At 55.4% G+C, this 15,170-nt stretch overlaps 1 protein-coding gene across 1 annotated transcript in view; it reads left to right on the top strand.

The window, feature by feature from the left end:
* Positions 1 to 14,966, top strand: part of TGM2 (transglutaminase 2) — a 30,712-nt gene extending 15,746 nt beyond the window's left edge. Inside the window, exons 7-13 of the mRNA XM_037164514.2 lie at positions 3,395 to 3,530; positions 4,190 to 4,293; positions 5,765 to 6,004; positions 7,733 to 8,005; positions 11,089 to 11,249; positions 12,281 to 12,417; positions 13,185 to 14,966. Of these exons, the coding sequence (XP_037020409.2) occupies positions 3,395 to 3,530; positions 4,190 to 4,293; positions 5,765 to 6,004; positions 7,733 to 8,005; positions 11,089 to 11,249; positions 12,281 to 12,417; positions 13,185 to 13,335 (1,202 nt within the window). The 3' untranslated portion in view covers positions 13,336 to 14,966. The remainder of the gene's footprint in view (positions 1 to 3,394; positions 3,531 to 4,189; positions 4,294 to 5,764; positions 6,005 to 7,732; positions 8,006 to 11,088; positions 11,250 to 12,280; positions 12,418 to 13,184) is intronic.
* The last annotated feature ends 204 nt before the right edge of the window (positions 14,967 to 15,170 follow it).

The raw sequence follows: 15,170 nt of genomic DNA, 5'->3' as shown, positions 1-15,170 counted from the left end.
GGGGAGGGCACTGAGGGCCCTGGGGTGGGAGGTGCTGGGGATGTCATTGGGGGGGCAGCACGGGCTCAGGGCAGGGAATACAGACTTCAGACCCAGGCGCACTGGAGTTAAAAGCCTCCACTTTCCCACCAACTTGCTCTGTGACCTTGAGCAAATGACTTCTTTCTGAACCTCTGGTTTCGCATCTGTAAGAGGAAAACAACAGGACCTGCCTCCCCAGGTGGGAGTGACATAAAGCCACTCAGCACAGAACTTGGCCCAGGGAAGGTCTCACTAGGTATAACTTATTAATAACTTGATATAATAATAATAATAGTAATAATAATACCTCCACCAATGTTGAGGAATAGGGCACACTTTTGAAAATGCAGAGGAGAGAAAGATAAAGCAATTTAAAACCAAAACAATGAAAAAAGAATCTTGTCAATTGGAGCCCAGAAGAAGGTTAGAGATTGTTCCAGGTTGAAGGTTGAAGATCAGTGCCCAGGAGAACGGGCTGGCATCCAGGGCTGGCTGGGAGCCTAGAAGCTGGAGTCTGGGCCTGCGTCCAGGCCCCAGCTCAGCGTCTTCCCGTCTGCATGTTCTTGCGCGAATCACTTACCACCTCCGAGCCTCAGTCTTCTTATATGTAAAATGGGCGTAACAGTGCCTTGACCCTGGGGTGGCCGTAAAGGTTAAATGATTTAACATGTGAAATGTTTAAAATGATCTCCGATGCATGACAGCAAATATTTAGATAGTGCTGCTGCCTGCTAGTACTACTATTACTTACATTGCTAGTATTGGGCTGAGGAAATCTAAGAGGCAGATCTCGGGCTTCTAGCTCTTCTGACTCCGAGACCAGGGCTCAGGCCCAGAAAGGGTCCCCAGCAGCCTCAGCACTGCCCTCCACACTGGTAGGCTGGGCGGGGACAGCCTGGCCCCAGTTCCCAGCTGGACAGTTCCTTCCTCATCACCACCACACCATGACCGTCTGCGCCCTGGTGACCTCTGGGTTCCTCTTTCTTGTGGACACCCCCTGTCCTAGACCCTTTCTTCTGAGAGGCCTAAAACACATCTGCTCAGAGAACCCCACGGGCTTCCTGGAGAATCCCCCATCCGTGGCCTGGGTCTCCGAGCTCCCTCGCTCACCTTTGTCACCCTAGGCTGTGACCACCTGCAGGTTAAGCTGCGGGTCTTGCCCTTGACTGCCCTCTGTCCCCATGGCCAAGGCTGACTCAGTCTTTGTAGCCTCCTCCCAGGCATGGCATGCCATGGAGCCAGGGAAAACTTGGGCGAACGAGGGGCTGCCTGACCCCTTGGTCCCGATGTTTTCTTCGGGAAGCCAAACGGTGGACTGGCCCACGGGCACCGGAGTCGGACTGCCTGGTTTGATCTCAGCTCTGCCTCCAACCCCTGGGTGAAGGCGGGCAAGAGAACTGGCATCTCCAAGCCTCAGTTTCCTCACCTGTAGGATGGGGATGGTAGCGACGGAGCCTCCTTCACAGGAATCTTGTGGGCCCCAGGGAGATGGGCCTTAGCACCGTCTCTAGCTCGGGGTAGGTTCTGGTTGGGGAATTTCAGGGGAAGCTGTGCTTCCGCAGCTGGACCGTGGAGCACTTTCTCAGCGCCTGTGAGCTGGCCAGCGCTGCCTGGACGAGAGGTTTGCAGCGCTGGGCTCCATGGCACTCTTGGCTGGTCCGCCCTGGCCCTGGGCAGAGACTGCCCACGCCCAGAGACTCTGAATCATTGCACCGTCCTGACAAGCTGCTAATATTAGCTCCTCTGAGAGGAGGAAATGGGGGCTCGGAGGGGGGAAGTGGCTTGTCCAGGGTCACACAGCTGGTGAGTGGCATGGCTGGGCTTGGGACCAGGTGTGCTTGATGCTGGATAAGACTCCAGGCCTTAGACTGTGAGGATGAGGCTTTCCAGGATGCCATCCCTGGGGACAGGAGTGATGCCTTACTACTTGGGCAATGGGGACAGGAGTCTGGTGGCATGGGGGGGCCAGGCCTAAGGCTGGGACACCAGCCTTCACTAAGGGCAGCAGGGAGCCTGGCCTCGGCCCAGGCCCCAGGGCGCAGGAACCAGGCAAGAGGTGGAGATTCAAAGCTGCTCCCCTCCCTCCTCCCAGCGCCCACACACCTGGCCAGGGTCCAGGGCCATCTGGGAAGCTCTTGCCCTGGTTGATGGTGGGCAAAGGTCACCTCCCTGCCCCTCCTCCAGACTCAGCCACTCAACCTCAAAACTAAGAGTAAAACAAAAGTCCTATAGGTTACAATTAGGAGGGCTTTTTTGTTTCACTTCTTTTTTTAGATATTTACATTCCTTGTCCTATCCTGAGAGTATGTTGCTTTTATGACGTATAATAATTAAAAAGCACACAAAAATGAGGAAGCAAAACCCCTCAGAATTCTACCTGTCAGGGTGACTCGGCACCGCCCTTCGGGAAGGCTCGCACCTGGGTTGTCCTCCCCTGTCCGTGGATGCCAGTGACCGCAACCTCTGTGTGCTCTGGCGTCAGTGCAGAACCCTCCGCATCCACAGTGTGTCCTAACACGTCTGACTACGCGGCACCTGTACCCTGACCCCATTTTTATAGAAGAGGAAACAAGGCCCAGAGAGGTGAAGAGACTGGCCCCAGGTCACACAGCTGGAGGCAGGCAGGGCTTGACTGGACTGTCTCCTGACCTCTGGTTCCTCTTCCACCTGTTTCACTGTTTGCCCCCCGCCTGGTCTCTATCATTCCTTCATTCCTTCCCTTTCTCTCCCTCACTCCACTTCGCCCACACCTTCATCCCGTTTGACAAAATAGTCTGTGCCAGGTCCGTGCTGGGCTCTGGGGATGGAAAATAAGATGGATTCTTCATGAGCTGGTGCATTGAGAATGATGATGAGGCCCTAGACTCAGTATAAATGTAAACAACAGGGCAACTTAAACCTGGTGGGCTGGCTTGCCTGGTGGTGGGAACAGCGCCTGCCCACGCCCCTGTGGCTGGTGGGAGTGGGGAGTGCTGGAGGAGCAGCGAGGAGGCCCAGGGGGCTGAAGCAAAGTGTGCAGGAGGCAGCCAGGTGCCAGACCCGGCAAGGCCAAAGGACCACAGCTGGAGGTCTGGCCTTGACCTTGAGGGCCATGAGGAGCAACTGATGGTTTAGCAGAGGCGTGTTGATGTAGATTTGCATTTTAGGATCTTGTTCTGTTAGCTGTGATATGAGGGGGACAGAATGGACATGGGGTGATGAGCAAGGTGGGCACCGTTGCCCAGGTAGAGGGATGGCACACACCCTCACCACCTGGACAGAGGGTCCGGTGTTCAGCAGGGTGCAGATGCGAGTGTAGAGAGCAGAGGTCTTGGGGTGCTCAGCCCCACCTCTGACCCCCCCTCCCTGGTGTGGACCCCCTCCCTCCTCCTAGTGCTGCGGTGCTTGGGCATCCCCACCCGAGTCGTGACCAACTTCAACTCGGCCCACGACCAGAACAGCAACCTGGTCATCGAGTACTTCCGCAACGAGTACGGAGAGCTGGAGAAAAACAAGAGCGAAATGATCTGGTGAGGTGGGGCCCAGGGCTGGGGGCAGGGCCCCTAGGAGGACTTCTCAGAGGCAGTGACGCTTGAATTGGGTTTAAAAGTTGAACACCGTTTGGACGAGGGGAGACAGGGCTTGGGAAGGGCTCTCTAGGCCGGAACAGCATGTGCGAAGGTCAAGAGGAGGGAAAGTCAACAGGCCACGCGTGGAGGGCTTTGGGGAGAAAATGTTGCTGGAGTCTGGAATGCCAGGACGGGGGTCCGAGCTTTCAAAGGCAGCGGCTCTCACCCCACCGAAGGCGTCCAACTGGGAGAGGAACGTGCCAATGACCTTGGAGCATGTCTGGAGGGAAGGTTGGGGGGGGGGGCGGGGGTTGGTCCAGATGGCTGGTGCTGAGGCCTGTTTTCCAGAGGCTGGAGAAGAAGGGGTGGAGCCAAGAGACTACTACGAGGTCACCTCAACTGAACTTGAGGAGCCACTGAAAGGGGAGGGAGGGGGAGGAAAGGAATTGAGAATGACTCTCAGCGCAGGATGAGCACCTGGCAAGGGCCCAGAGAGGGAAGAGCCAAGAGGAGCCATGCTGGGCTCCGCTCAGGACAGGCCAGTGCGGGCTGTCCTGCGGGGAGGTGACTGAAAGCCTGCAGGCAGGTCCTGGCCAACGTCCCCCTGCTTTTCCCAACAGGAACTTCCACTGCTGGGTGGAGTCCTGGATGACCAGGCCGGACCTGCAGCCAGGCTATGACGGATGGCAGGCCCTGGACCCCACGCCCCAGGAGAAGAGTGAAGGTGGGTAGGTGTATCCCTATTCCCTAAATGAGGAACCTGAGGCTCAGACAGCACTCACCCGGAGTCCCCCAGCTGGAGAGCACAGGGCTGGCATTCTAAGCCAGGTCTGGTCTACGCCACACGTCATCGGCTGGTCTGCTTCAGGGTAGGGGACCTCGCCGATGTTTTACAATATGCTGGTTTTCCATTTAAAAAGTCACTCATGCTCACTGCAAAAAACAGAAAATGAGGAGAAGCATAAAGAAAACATCAAGCAGCAACTCTGTCCTCTCCCTTCAAAGGAAGTATCATTCACATTCACTCATAGCTTCCAGTAATTTCTCATTATATACTCATTTGTACCTGTGTGCGCAGGCCAGAGAGAACAAGGCAGAACTGGTAAAGCCAAAAGGGTCCTTTCTCCAAATATTTTTAAATTCGTAGACTATAATACCTAGGGTTTACAAAGTCAGCCAATTGCACTGAAATACAGTTATGGAAAATATTTAAAAATAAATCTGTAATATAATAATGCACACTTTCCGTAACAAGATCTGGTGATAGAACTAATCACTTCGATAACTCAGGGGCAGGGATGCGCACACATGGGTCTCCAGATACGTGTGGCCGCTATAAAGTGATACGAAAATGTCTGGTTTTTATGGGCGATGAGTCGTAAGAGCACCTAAGATTACGGTTTGTCTGCTTTCACAATCGAAGGAAGTGCTGTCCAAGTACAGTGAAAATCGAGATGTCATTTTGTTTCCCACCCAAGTTCATGGGCCCCTGAATTCTATTTGTTGCTCCTTAGGGGTCCGTGGACCCCGGGTTAAGAACTCTGGATGTACGTGGCCTTTTATGCTGGCTTTGTCTCACTTTTCCATATGCCATTCACATTTCGCCATTGGCTAGCGTCCTGTGACTTGAATGTTAATTTCATGTTACTGTGTTCCATCAAATGGATACACTGTCATGTAGTTACCCAGCCTCTAGTCCTCACCTTCCAAATCTGTGAGCCACTAGTGGCAGCGATAAACCGCGCTGAGGTGATCGGCAGTGGCGGTGTGTTGTACCAGACAGATGCCCAGCTTCCTCAAGTACAGCCGGCTGCTGGCCTCCCTCAGCTCCTTAGGGTGCTGTGGGATGTTCTTCTATTTTATTTATTGCTTACATAGCATCTAGGATGTGCCAATCCTCATTAGGTAGGTACAAACACTGTCCCCACATGAAAATGAGGCTCAGAGAAGTTAAGTCACTGCCGCAACATCACACAGCTAATAAGAGCTGTGACTCGCACCCTAAAAGCCAGGCTCCCGCGTCTTCATCCTGAGTTCTTACCCTCTGCTGCCTTCCTGGCAGTGGAGTCCCTGAGTCAAAGGGCTTTATCCTCTCGAGACTTTCTGCCGTGTGTGGTTGAATGGCGGGGGGTTTTGAAGGGTGCCGCCCTGCCCTCCTCCCAGGCTTGTGTCTCCTTCCTTCTTTCCCCAACCAGGGATATACTGCTGTGGCCCAGTTCCGGTCCGTGCCATCAAGGAGGGCGACCTGAGCGTCAAGTACGACGCACCCTTTGTCTTTGCCGAGGTCAACGCGGACGTGGTGGACTGGATCCGGCAGGAGGATGGGACCATGCACAAGTCCATCAACCAGCAGATCGTGGGCCTGAAGATCAGCACGAAGAGAGTGGGCCGTGACGATCGGGAGGACATCACCCACACCTACAAGTACCCTGAGGGTAGGTGCCCGGAGCCTCCAACACGGCCTCCCCGACAAGCCGCCAGCTTTACCAGCCCCGTGTGTGTGTGTTATTGGGCTGCCTATATTCAGCAATGACCTGTGGGTTACTCTCCATTCCCAAAAATGCCTTAGAAACAGGTGCGAACTTACCACACACTTGGGAAAATGGCAGTAGAGGATTATTTGTTTAGGAAAAGAATTCCACGTTCCACAAAAGGATTGCATTGGGTCCGTAAGCCTCACCTTCTGTTTTTGGTTGATTTGACTCAGTAAACCTAAAAAGAATGGCTGGTAAAGGGGAGAGGCGTGCAGGGGAACAGAAAGGTTAGGGGTGTCCACGCTGCACGCTAACAGCACTGACCAGCTGTGGCGCCTGCAACTGAAGATGAGTAATTCCACCCTTTTTTGTTGCAACGTGTTTGCACCAGAGAGGCTGAGAGATGCACATGGGCCGTGGAGCAGCGGTTCCTGGAGCTCGGTCACGCGTGTTTATGGGTGGTGTCTCTCCTGTAGCCGGGGAAGCAGCGTGAAAGAGGATGAGGAAGGGTTCAATGAAAGAGAAATGGAGCAGGAGAAATTTAAAGACAAGATGGATTCCATCAGATACAAAGACGAGTCTTCTTTCTGCTATCCATGTTAGGTCAGTAGGGAGGAAAAAGGATGTGGCTTATTTTGAAAATTGGATTTGAGCACATCTGACAGCCAGTCCAATGCAATAGATATTTTCCAAGCATCTACTGAGTGCCAAGCACAGCCGGGCTCACAGAGATGACTGAGAAACCACAGCCCCACCCACCTCTGACCCCCCACGGATGCTCCCCAGCTGACTGGGGGTTAGGGATTAAGTGGCCGTGTTTTTGGTGTAAAGGATAATGCAGAAGGAAAAGATGCTTTCCTCGGCCTCTGAAAGGCCTAGAGCTGACGGTTTGATGGAATAAATATGAGCCCAATAACACTTGGGGGGGAATGAAAGGAGCAATGGGGAGAGGTAAACAGAGCGTAAAGGAGGGGCAGTCATTCTTGCTGGAGAGCTGCACGGGCAGGCCGCGGGGGGCCTGGGGGGAATGGATTGTGGAGGAAGTAATCCCTCTGTGCAAAGCCTGGCAGGTGAGAAAGTTCGCACTGTCTGGGTGCTTACTATGCGCCAAGAACCACTGTAGGCCGAAGGGTATGAAATGAAGAAAAGTAAACACAGTCTTAATCCTCAAGCAGCTCAAAAGGGTAACCATGAACACAGAAACCAATTTGGTGAGCTACACCACTGTAATTAGCGATAGGCAGCTGTGAAAGTCCAGAAGACACTGTGACTGAGTCACCCTGCCATGGTGAGGTTGCCCATTTGGTTGGAGCGTCATCCTGTGCACCAAAAGGTTGTGGGTTCAATCCCCAGTCAGGGCAAATGTGGAAGGCAAATCATCATTGATGTTTTCTTTCTTTCTCTCTTCCTCTCTCTCTCAAATCAATAAAAACATATCCTCGGGCGAGGGTTAAAAAAAAGAAGACTTCCTGGAGAAGGGGCCACTTTGGGCTGGGTCTTAAGGGATGCCTAGGAGTTCGCTTTGGATAATAAAGAAAATACTCTTCCTGGCACAGGAGTGTAGAGAAGGCACTGCTTCGGGGCTGCTCTGAGTCTCGAGGACTCTGAGAGGCCGGCTCTCTCTGCCCGGCCCCCTTCGCCCTGGAACAGGTTCCAGCCACAAACACACTCTCCCGCCTGTCCCCACAGGGTCCGTGGAGGAGAGGGAAGCCTTCCAGAGGGCCAACCACCTGAACAAGCTGAGCGCTAAAGAGGAGACGGGGGTGGCCATGCGGATCCGTGTGGCCCAGAGCATGAAACTGGGCAGCGACTTCGATGTCTTCGCCTACATCACCAATAACACCGAAGAGGACCTCCTGTGCCGCCTCATCCTCTGCGCGCGCACCGTCAGCTACAACGGCGTCCTGGGGCCCGTGTGCAGCTCCGACGACATAATGGATCTTCCCCTGGAGCCCAACTCCGGTAAGGCCCCGGTTCCTGGGTCAGTGACTGGTGCAGACAGAAGTGCTAGGTAGCGCCCTGAGCGCTGAGCCCGCGCAGTTCACCTCCCGGACGCCCGCATGGCACTTATTCTTGGTCACGCCCTGTCCTACGCGCTCACAAGTATCAACCCCTTTAATTCTTATAACAAAAGTGGGAGGTGGAGTCTTTTATTGCCTCCATTTTCCAAGTGAGATGGCCAAGCACAGAGAGGTTAAGTGCCTTTCCCAAGGCCACACAGTTAGGATGTGACAGGACTGAGACTCGAACTGTGCTCTTAGCAACTTGCCTGTTTTGTTCCCTCTCATGTTCTCGGGGGTCCTGACTGCTTCCCCAGATTCTCTACTGCTCTCTCTCAGCTAATTCTTCCCCTGGGTCTCCAGTAACTCTCCCACCCGCCACCAGGGCCTCTTCCCTCTGGAGGTCCTCAGCCTCCTGGAATAGACGCTCTAGACCACTGCCGCCCGCAGAACCTTCTGCGATGGGAGTTGTATGTCTGTGCTGCGCGGAGCAGGGGCGATAGTTCCGTGTGGATACTGGGCCGTGTGGCTGGAGCAACTGCAGAATTGAAGCTTTAACTTCACTTTCTTTAAATGGCTGCACGAGGCCAGAACCTGCCATTTTGGACAGTGTCACTGTAAGAGTGAAGGGAGGACCATCCAGCCCTCTTCGGAGAGAAGGGTGTTCCTCCTAGCTCCGCCCATCTCCTCATAGATGGCCCTACACCTGTCCTGGCCTCCCTGCAGGGTGGGCCCCCTCCCTTCACTCCTTAGTCCCGGGGCTCTCCCCCATTTCAGGGTAACGCAATGTCAGGAGATGACCCAGCCCTTGGCCCTGGGCAGAGCCTCTGTTGTTCAAACGTCCTGGTCAGATGCCTGCACGATTGTCTCCTTGGTCCCTTTTGTTGCCCAGCTTTGTCACTGTGCCCCGTTATCTTCCTTGAAATAAGCCTGAGACCCTGAGAGGCGTTGTGGCCGCACGGAGGACGCTTAGTAAGGCGGTGCAGAGCCCGTCTCCCGTGCCCCAGCAGCCCAGGCCCGGCTTCTGCGTGGGGGCAGAGGCACGAGGGGGACAGAGGGGTCACGGAGCTGGGAGAGGCCCTGGGAGCAGGGAGTGACACACTGACCATCCTCCGAGGGTCCTGCTGGCTGTGCCACCTGGGCAGTGGGCCACCTCCCTGAACCTTAGTGTCCTCATCAGACACACGGGAGTCATGACCTGCGAGACTGTCTGTTGGGGCTGAGGCCCCAACACTTACTTTTTAAAGATGTTATTTGGGGGCCAGTCAGACTGGCTTTGATTCTGGCTACTACCACCTCCTACACGTACAGCTGAGGGCAGGGTGGCAGTGATCCCTGAGCCTCGTTGGACTCCACGCACTGGGGCAGCAGCAGCACCACCTAAGGTAGCCTGTGAGGACTGAAAGGGGTGATGTGTGCTCAGGAGACGTCTGCAAAGTGTCACCTGGTGCCCGGACAGGGCGAGACCTTCACTCCTCACTGAGCAGAAGAGAAAACAGGCGTGGGGCAGCCGAGAAGCCCCCTGGTCCTTTCCTGACCACCCACGGCACTGCACCGTGGCCTCAGGGCTGGGCTCCATGGTGTGAGTCCCTGCTAACCTTGATGGCAGAGAAAGGACCCAGCCTGGGCCAGGCCTAAGTGTCAGCTGTGGGGGAGTGATCAGGACACCCAAGTTCTAGTTCAGGCAATTCTGTGGGCAGGCTGTGGGCTCCTGGTATTTCTCTTCTACACCCCCGGCCTCATGTTCCTCATTTGTAGAAACTCTGGTTCATCTTTGAGGAGCGCCTCCAGCCACTTTGTTAGAACCCACACGTGTCATTTCTTCTCGGGCTCAGCAGCACCTCAAAGGGAGGAAGGGTCCTTCCTGGAACATGTGGTGTGAAGAGAGCTTCAGCCTGGGCTGGTGATGCCAGGGTGGTGTCCTCCTGGGCCCCCGTCGAGCCCACTCTGCCTCCCAGATCCCGGTGGGCCCCTGGGCATTGTCCAGGCAGGTCTGTCCACTCTTCTCCCATTCCTGAGGATGTGTTCACAACAGGAGAGGTCCCTCCTGCTCTGTCATCACCCACGAAGGGCACTGCCCATAGGGAGAGGGCAGAGGTCCTGCGTGGTGACCAGGTGGAGCTGGTCCGGGTGCCCTAGGGGGGCCTTCGGTGGCAAGCTCGACCTGAGATTGACTGGGCCACCCCCGAGGATCACATACTTGGGCTGAGTCTCCAGTTATTCTCCGATGATAAGATAAGGGGGATTTCCATGCACTTCCGGACAGGAAGCCAAACAGAACAGAATCCGGTCGCCCACACCCCTGACCCCTGCCTCCTTGCTCCGCAGCTCCTCTCCCTCCCCCTTCCTGCCCCGTGCTCACCGCTCCAGGTGGGTCACGGTGGGGGGGGGTGCAGCCAATGCGGCCTTGGCGATCGTGTCTGCCCCCGGTGCCTTTTGGAACAGGGCAAATCACCCAAGGAACGACAGACCACTGCACACCCTTCCTTCCGTCAGTCAGCAGCTGGCATGGCATCAAGGCTGTGGTCCCTGGCGGGCAGAAAACAGCTCTCAGAGGTCCAGCCCCACCCTGGTTCAGCCTCCTGGAAAGGTCAATGGCTGGGGCCGTGTCCTCGGAGCTCTCAGAAGACAATGTTTGCTTTCTTTTCTGTGGAGCTGGTCAGACTTTCCACTCTGCTCCACCAGGAATTTTCACTCCTTTTTGTCCCTTTTGGCAGCAGATTGGGTTTTCTGCCCCCAGTGTCATCTGAACAGAGGTTGGGACAGATCGTCCCTGGGAATGAATGGCTAGAGGGCTGGGTACACCAATGCAGCCTCTTCCCAAGGTCAGGGTGTGCGCTCCCAGTGGGTCTGCCGAGGCCCAGACCTTGGCTCCCGGTGAGAAAGGGACGCTGAAGTCATCACAGGTCAGGGAAAGGCCTGGCACCTGCCCAGCATTCACCGGCGGTGTGAGCTGAAGCACGTTCCTTCCCCTCGCTGTGCCTGTGGAAATGTGAGGGGTGTGGGGGGTCTTAGTCACTAAATGTGCTTCCCCCACCCCTGCAGAGAAGAGCATCTCCCTTCCAATCCTCTATGAGAAGTACTGTGACCACCTGACAGAGTCGAACCTCATCAAGGTGCGAGGCCTCCTCGTCCAGCAAACTGACAACAAATACCTGCTGGCCGAGAGGGACATCTATCTGGAGAACCCGGACATCAAGATCCGGGTAAGCAGAGGGCTGGGCAGGGCTGGGAGCGGGCCGGCCTCGTGCACCTGCGGCCCTGCACGCTCAAGCCCTCTGACACCTCAGGGATCCTCAAATCCTGGCTTCGTCCAAGTACAGCATCGTGAAGCCAAAAGAACTGGGACTTATGAGTGCACCCTAGAATCTTGGAGTGGTTGGTAGGGTCAGGGAAATGAGGGATTTTAGAGTCACAGATGCTTAAAAGCTAAACTCCTAAAGCTAGAGGCCCGGAGCCTGGGTCCTGGTGGGGCAGGTAGGGTGGACTCTGAGCTCTGACTGCCTGGGTGGCCAGGTGGCCCTGGGCATGTTACTGTGGCCCTTGTTGCCTCAGTTTGTCCATCTGTAAGGTAGGCGCTGTAAGGATTAAATGTGCATCCATAAGAAAAACATAGAGCCCCATCCAGCACATTGTAAGGGCTCAGTAAGAGCTGACTATTGTCACTGTCATCCCCCTTGTCACAGTGATTCACTTTCAGGGAGATGCAGCCCCAGAGCCCCCAGTGCAGCAGCTACAAATCAGTGATGGAGCTCGGGGGGGGGGGCGCAAGCGCCGTTTGCCAGTCTCCCGGGAGCTTGCCCACTCCCAGCTCAGCGATTCTTAGAGATCGCTGCAGCCAGGCATTGCTCTCCCATGAAGAAACCAAGGCTCAGAGAGGGCAGTGACTTTCGGGGGAGTCACACAGTGAGGAAGGGGCTCCAAAGCCTGCGAGCTTCCCCCTCCAGACCCCAGAACAAGGGAGGCACCATGCCTTCTCCGGGTTGTGCGGAGCCTCCCCCTGCCGCTCCGTCAAGGAGCCCTGGGCCGGTGTCATCACCTGTGTCTTCCAGCCGAGGAAACTGAGGTACAGAGGCATGGAGTGAGACTGGTAGAGTGGACGTGGCTTTGTTCAGCAACTATTGGGCCAAATTGCGCAAATACCGAGATGGCCAAGCCAGGATCCTGCCTGCCCTGAGGGGCTCTGGTCCCCCTCCCTCAGTGCCGCCTCTTACATCTGCCCTGTGCCCTGCCCCAGATCCTGGGAGAGCCCAAGCAGTACCGCAACCTGGTGGCTGAGGTGTCCCTGCAGAACCCACTCATCGTGCCCCTGGAAGGCTGCGTCTTCACTGTGGAGGGAGCTGGCCTGGCTGACCAGCAGATAACCGTGGAGCTGTAAGTGCTGGTCACTCAAGCTTGGGGGCCGGGGGTCAGAGGGCAGATGCCAATGGGGGCACCAGACTCTAGCCCATAGCTCGTCATCTTATCTGTCACACACCCACCCTCAAACCTGAGTCTTACACCCCAGGGTCCCTCTCTAAATGCTTTCAGGGCAAAGTTCCCAACTTCTCATCCTCAGTATCCACACCCCGCTAGCTGGGTTCCCTGCACCTGTCTCCATAAACCAAAACAATTACACATTCCATCGCTAAGCACCTGCTCCGCAACATACAGGCCTCACATTAATGCAAGCATAGGAACCCTGAGTGTCTACACATGTGTCTTAGACACTTATCTATGGACATACATATATACAAGCATAAATACTTCTAATTTTTTACTTTATTATTGTCAAATAAGTTACATACAGAAAAGAACACAAATCACACAGGTACAACTCAATGCGTTCTCATGCATGTGGGCACCTGAGCACACCCACTCTTACCCCCAGCACTCTGTGGGCTTCTCACGTGTGTGTGAGCGCACACCCATGTACACACAGGCCCCTCTACACGTAGTAGGGCGAATTGCCCAGGACCTGTGAGAGCGGTTAGCACGTCCATTCGTTATTGTCATTTGTTACTACTGTCAGCGTTAAGCCACACCCCCGTGGACACAGCGGCCCTGTGCTAAGTTCTCAGGTATCACGGGGCACCCTGGTCTGGCCCCATCATGGCGACCAGGCCTGGGCGTCTCCTCAGCCTCTTCCTCTCTCCCCACAGCCCAGACCCCGTGGAGGCCGGGAAGGAGGCCAAAGTCAGGGTGAACCTGCTGCCCCGCCACGTGGGCCGCCACAAGCTGGTGGTCAACTTCCAGAGCAACAAGCTAAAGGCTGTGAAGGGCTACCGGAACGTCATCATTGGCTCCCCCTAAGGGGCTCCCTTGCCCAGCCCCACCTCAGCCAGCTGAGAGCCCTCAACTGGACCCACTCTTTATCCCAAGCTAGTGAGGAAAATTTGCCCCTCCTTGGACCCTAGACCCATCTTGCCCCCTGAGCCTGGTTTCCCACCCCCCTACCTGTGAACAACATTCTGCACCTCCACAGTGGGGGCCCTGACCGTAGTTCACTGGGCTTGGGATGGAGGAGAAGGGACCCACACCTCCCCCTCCAGCCCGGATGCCATTTGGAAAGCAACCAATCACCACCTGCCATGTTGTTTGCTCTAGTCCATAGCCCCTTGGAGCAAAAAAAAAAGCAGAGTGCCCTTTGGCCAGATCGAGAAACTCAACACCCTGGTGTGTCCTGTACCCCTTCCCCAGACTGTGCTCTGGCCCCAGGGGCCAGCACAGGTGGGGATGGGGAGGGTCCCAGGGATGAGCAGGCTTCAGCTTCTCCCACGGTCCCTTACCCTCCTCACCGTTGTAAAGCACCTACGATGGGCAGGGTGCATCCTGTATTGCTGGTACCCACACAGCCACCAACCCTTTTCATCCATCACCAGGGGAAGCTGCAGGGTGGGAGCTGCTTTCTCAATGAGGAGACTGAGCCTCAGAGAAAGGAGGTGGCCCGCCCTGCCCAGGTGGGCTTGCGGATATTTGAAAGGCTGGGTCACATGAAGGCGTGGGAATGGAGCACAGGCCTTCTGACTCCGAGTCCAGTGCCCTGCTCCCAACACCAGCCCTGACCTGAGAACGTCCTCAAGGCCCTTTGGGGCCTGATCAAAAAAATGGGGTGAGGAAGTGGGAAAAGACTGGAAAGGGTCAGAGCCCCAAGTCTGGCCAGCCAGCGTCCTCTCCTCTCTGGGCTTTGGTGTCCTGGCTGGTCAGTGCAGTGGCTGAACCAGCTCATCTCCAAAGGCCTCTCAGCTCTGCACACCTGATGCCTTGTAGGATCCAGCCTTGCAAATGACAACAAGTCCTGCTCCCCGGTCTCACAGAGACTTAGACCTCATGCCCAGGATGTTTCTAAGAGTGAAACCAGGACCAGGACCACTGTTCTGCCCCCAGCCCTAACCAGGTCCCACACCTTCCTTCAGACCCCAGTTCCAGGGGCAAAGAGCCCCGGAGGCCCCCGTCCTACCCAGGAGCCTCCCCACCGCAATGCCTAGATTTCACAAGGGCCTTCGCTGCCTGTGCCGATCACTCACCAGCAAGGCCAGCCCCTCAGCCACCCCCTCTTCGCAGGACCAGGCCCTGGATAACAGCTCAGGGAGCCTGTGAGTTGTCATCTCTAACTTAATCGCCCACAGTCTCCACATGACCGGGCCTCCCTCAGCCTGGATGAGGGAGAGAGGCATTCTCTATCTGCAGAGGGGTCACAGCCTCCAGGGCCCCCCCAAATGCAGAGAGGGCCTTGGGGAAAATCACGCTGATGCATTTAGAACTTGCTGCTTTGCACAGGGAAGAATCACAAAATGAGCCAACAAACATACATTCTATATAAATATTGCTCTGTGTGTCTATGATTTATAAATGCTTTTGGGTTCCACGCGGATAGTAGCTAGCCTTTTGAGCCACAGGGAGCGAACACTGAAATAAAGAGTTTATTTTTCACATTCAAACAAGGTCTGGTCTGGTCCTTTTGAGGGGGGTGGTTGGGTGAGCTCATTCACACTGGGACAGGCCAGGTCTAAACCTGACTGACATTCAAGGCTCTACACAGTCTGGCTCCCTCTCCAGCCTCTTTTCCAAGCAAAACATGTTTGGGGCCACAGTGAACTTCCTGAATTTCTCCAAACACCCCGTGCACTTGCCAACTTCTTGGCTTC

The sequence above is a fragment of the Artibeus jamaicensis genome, unplaced genomic scaffold, assembly GCF_021234435.1.
Source record: "Artibeus jamaicensis isolate MK-2021 breed Jamaican fruit bat unplaced genomic scaffold, CSHL_Jam_final contig_685, whole genome shotgun sequence".
NCBI classification, from domain to species: Eukaryota; Metazoa; Chordata; class Mammalia; order Chiroptera; family Phyllostomidae; genus Artibeus; species Artibeus jamaicensis.
This window is presented reverse-complemented; position numbering and strand designations above follow the sequence as displayed.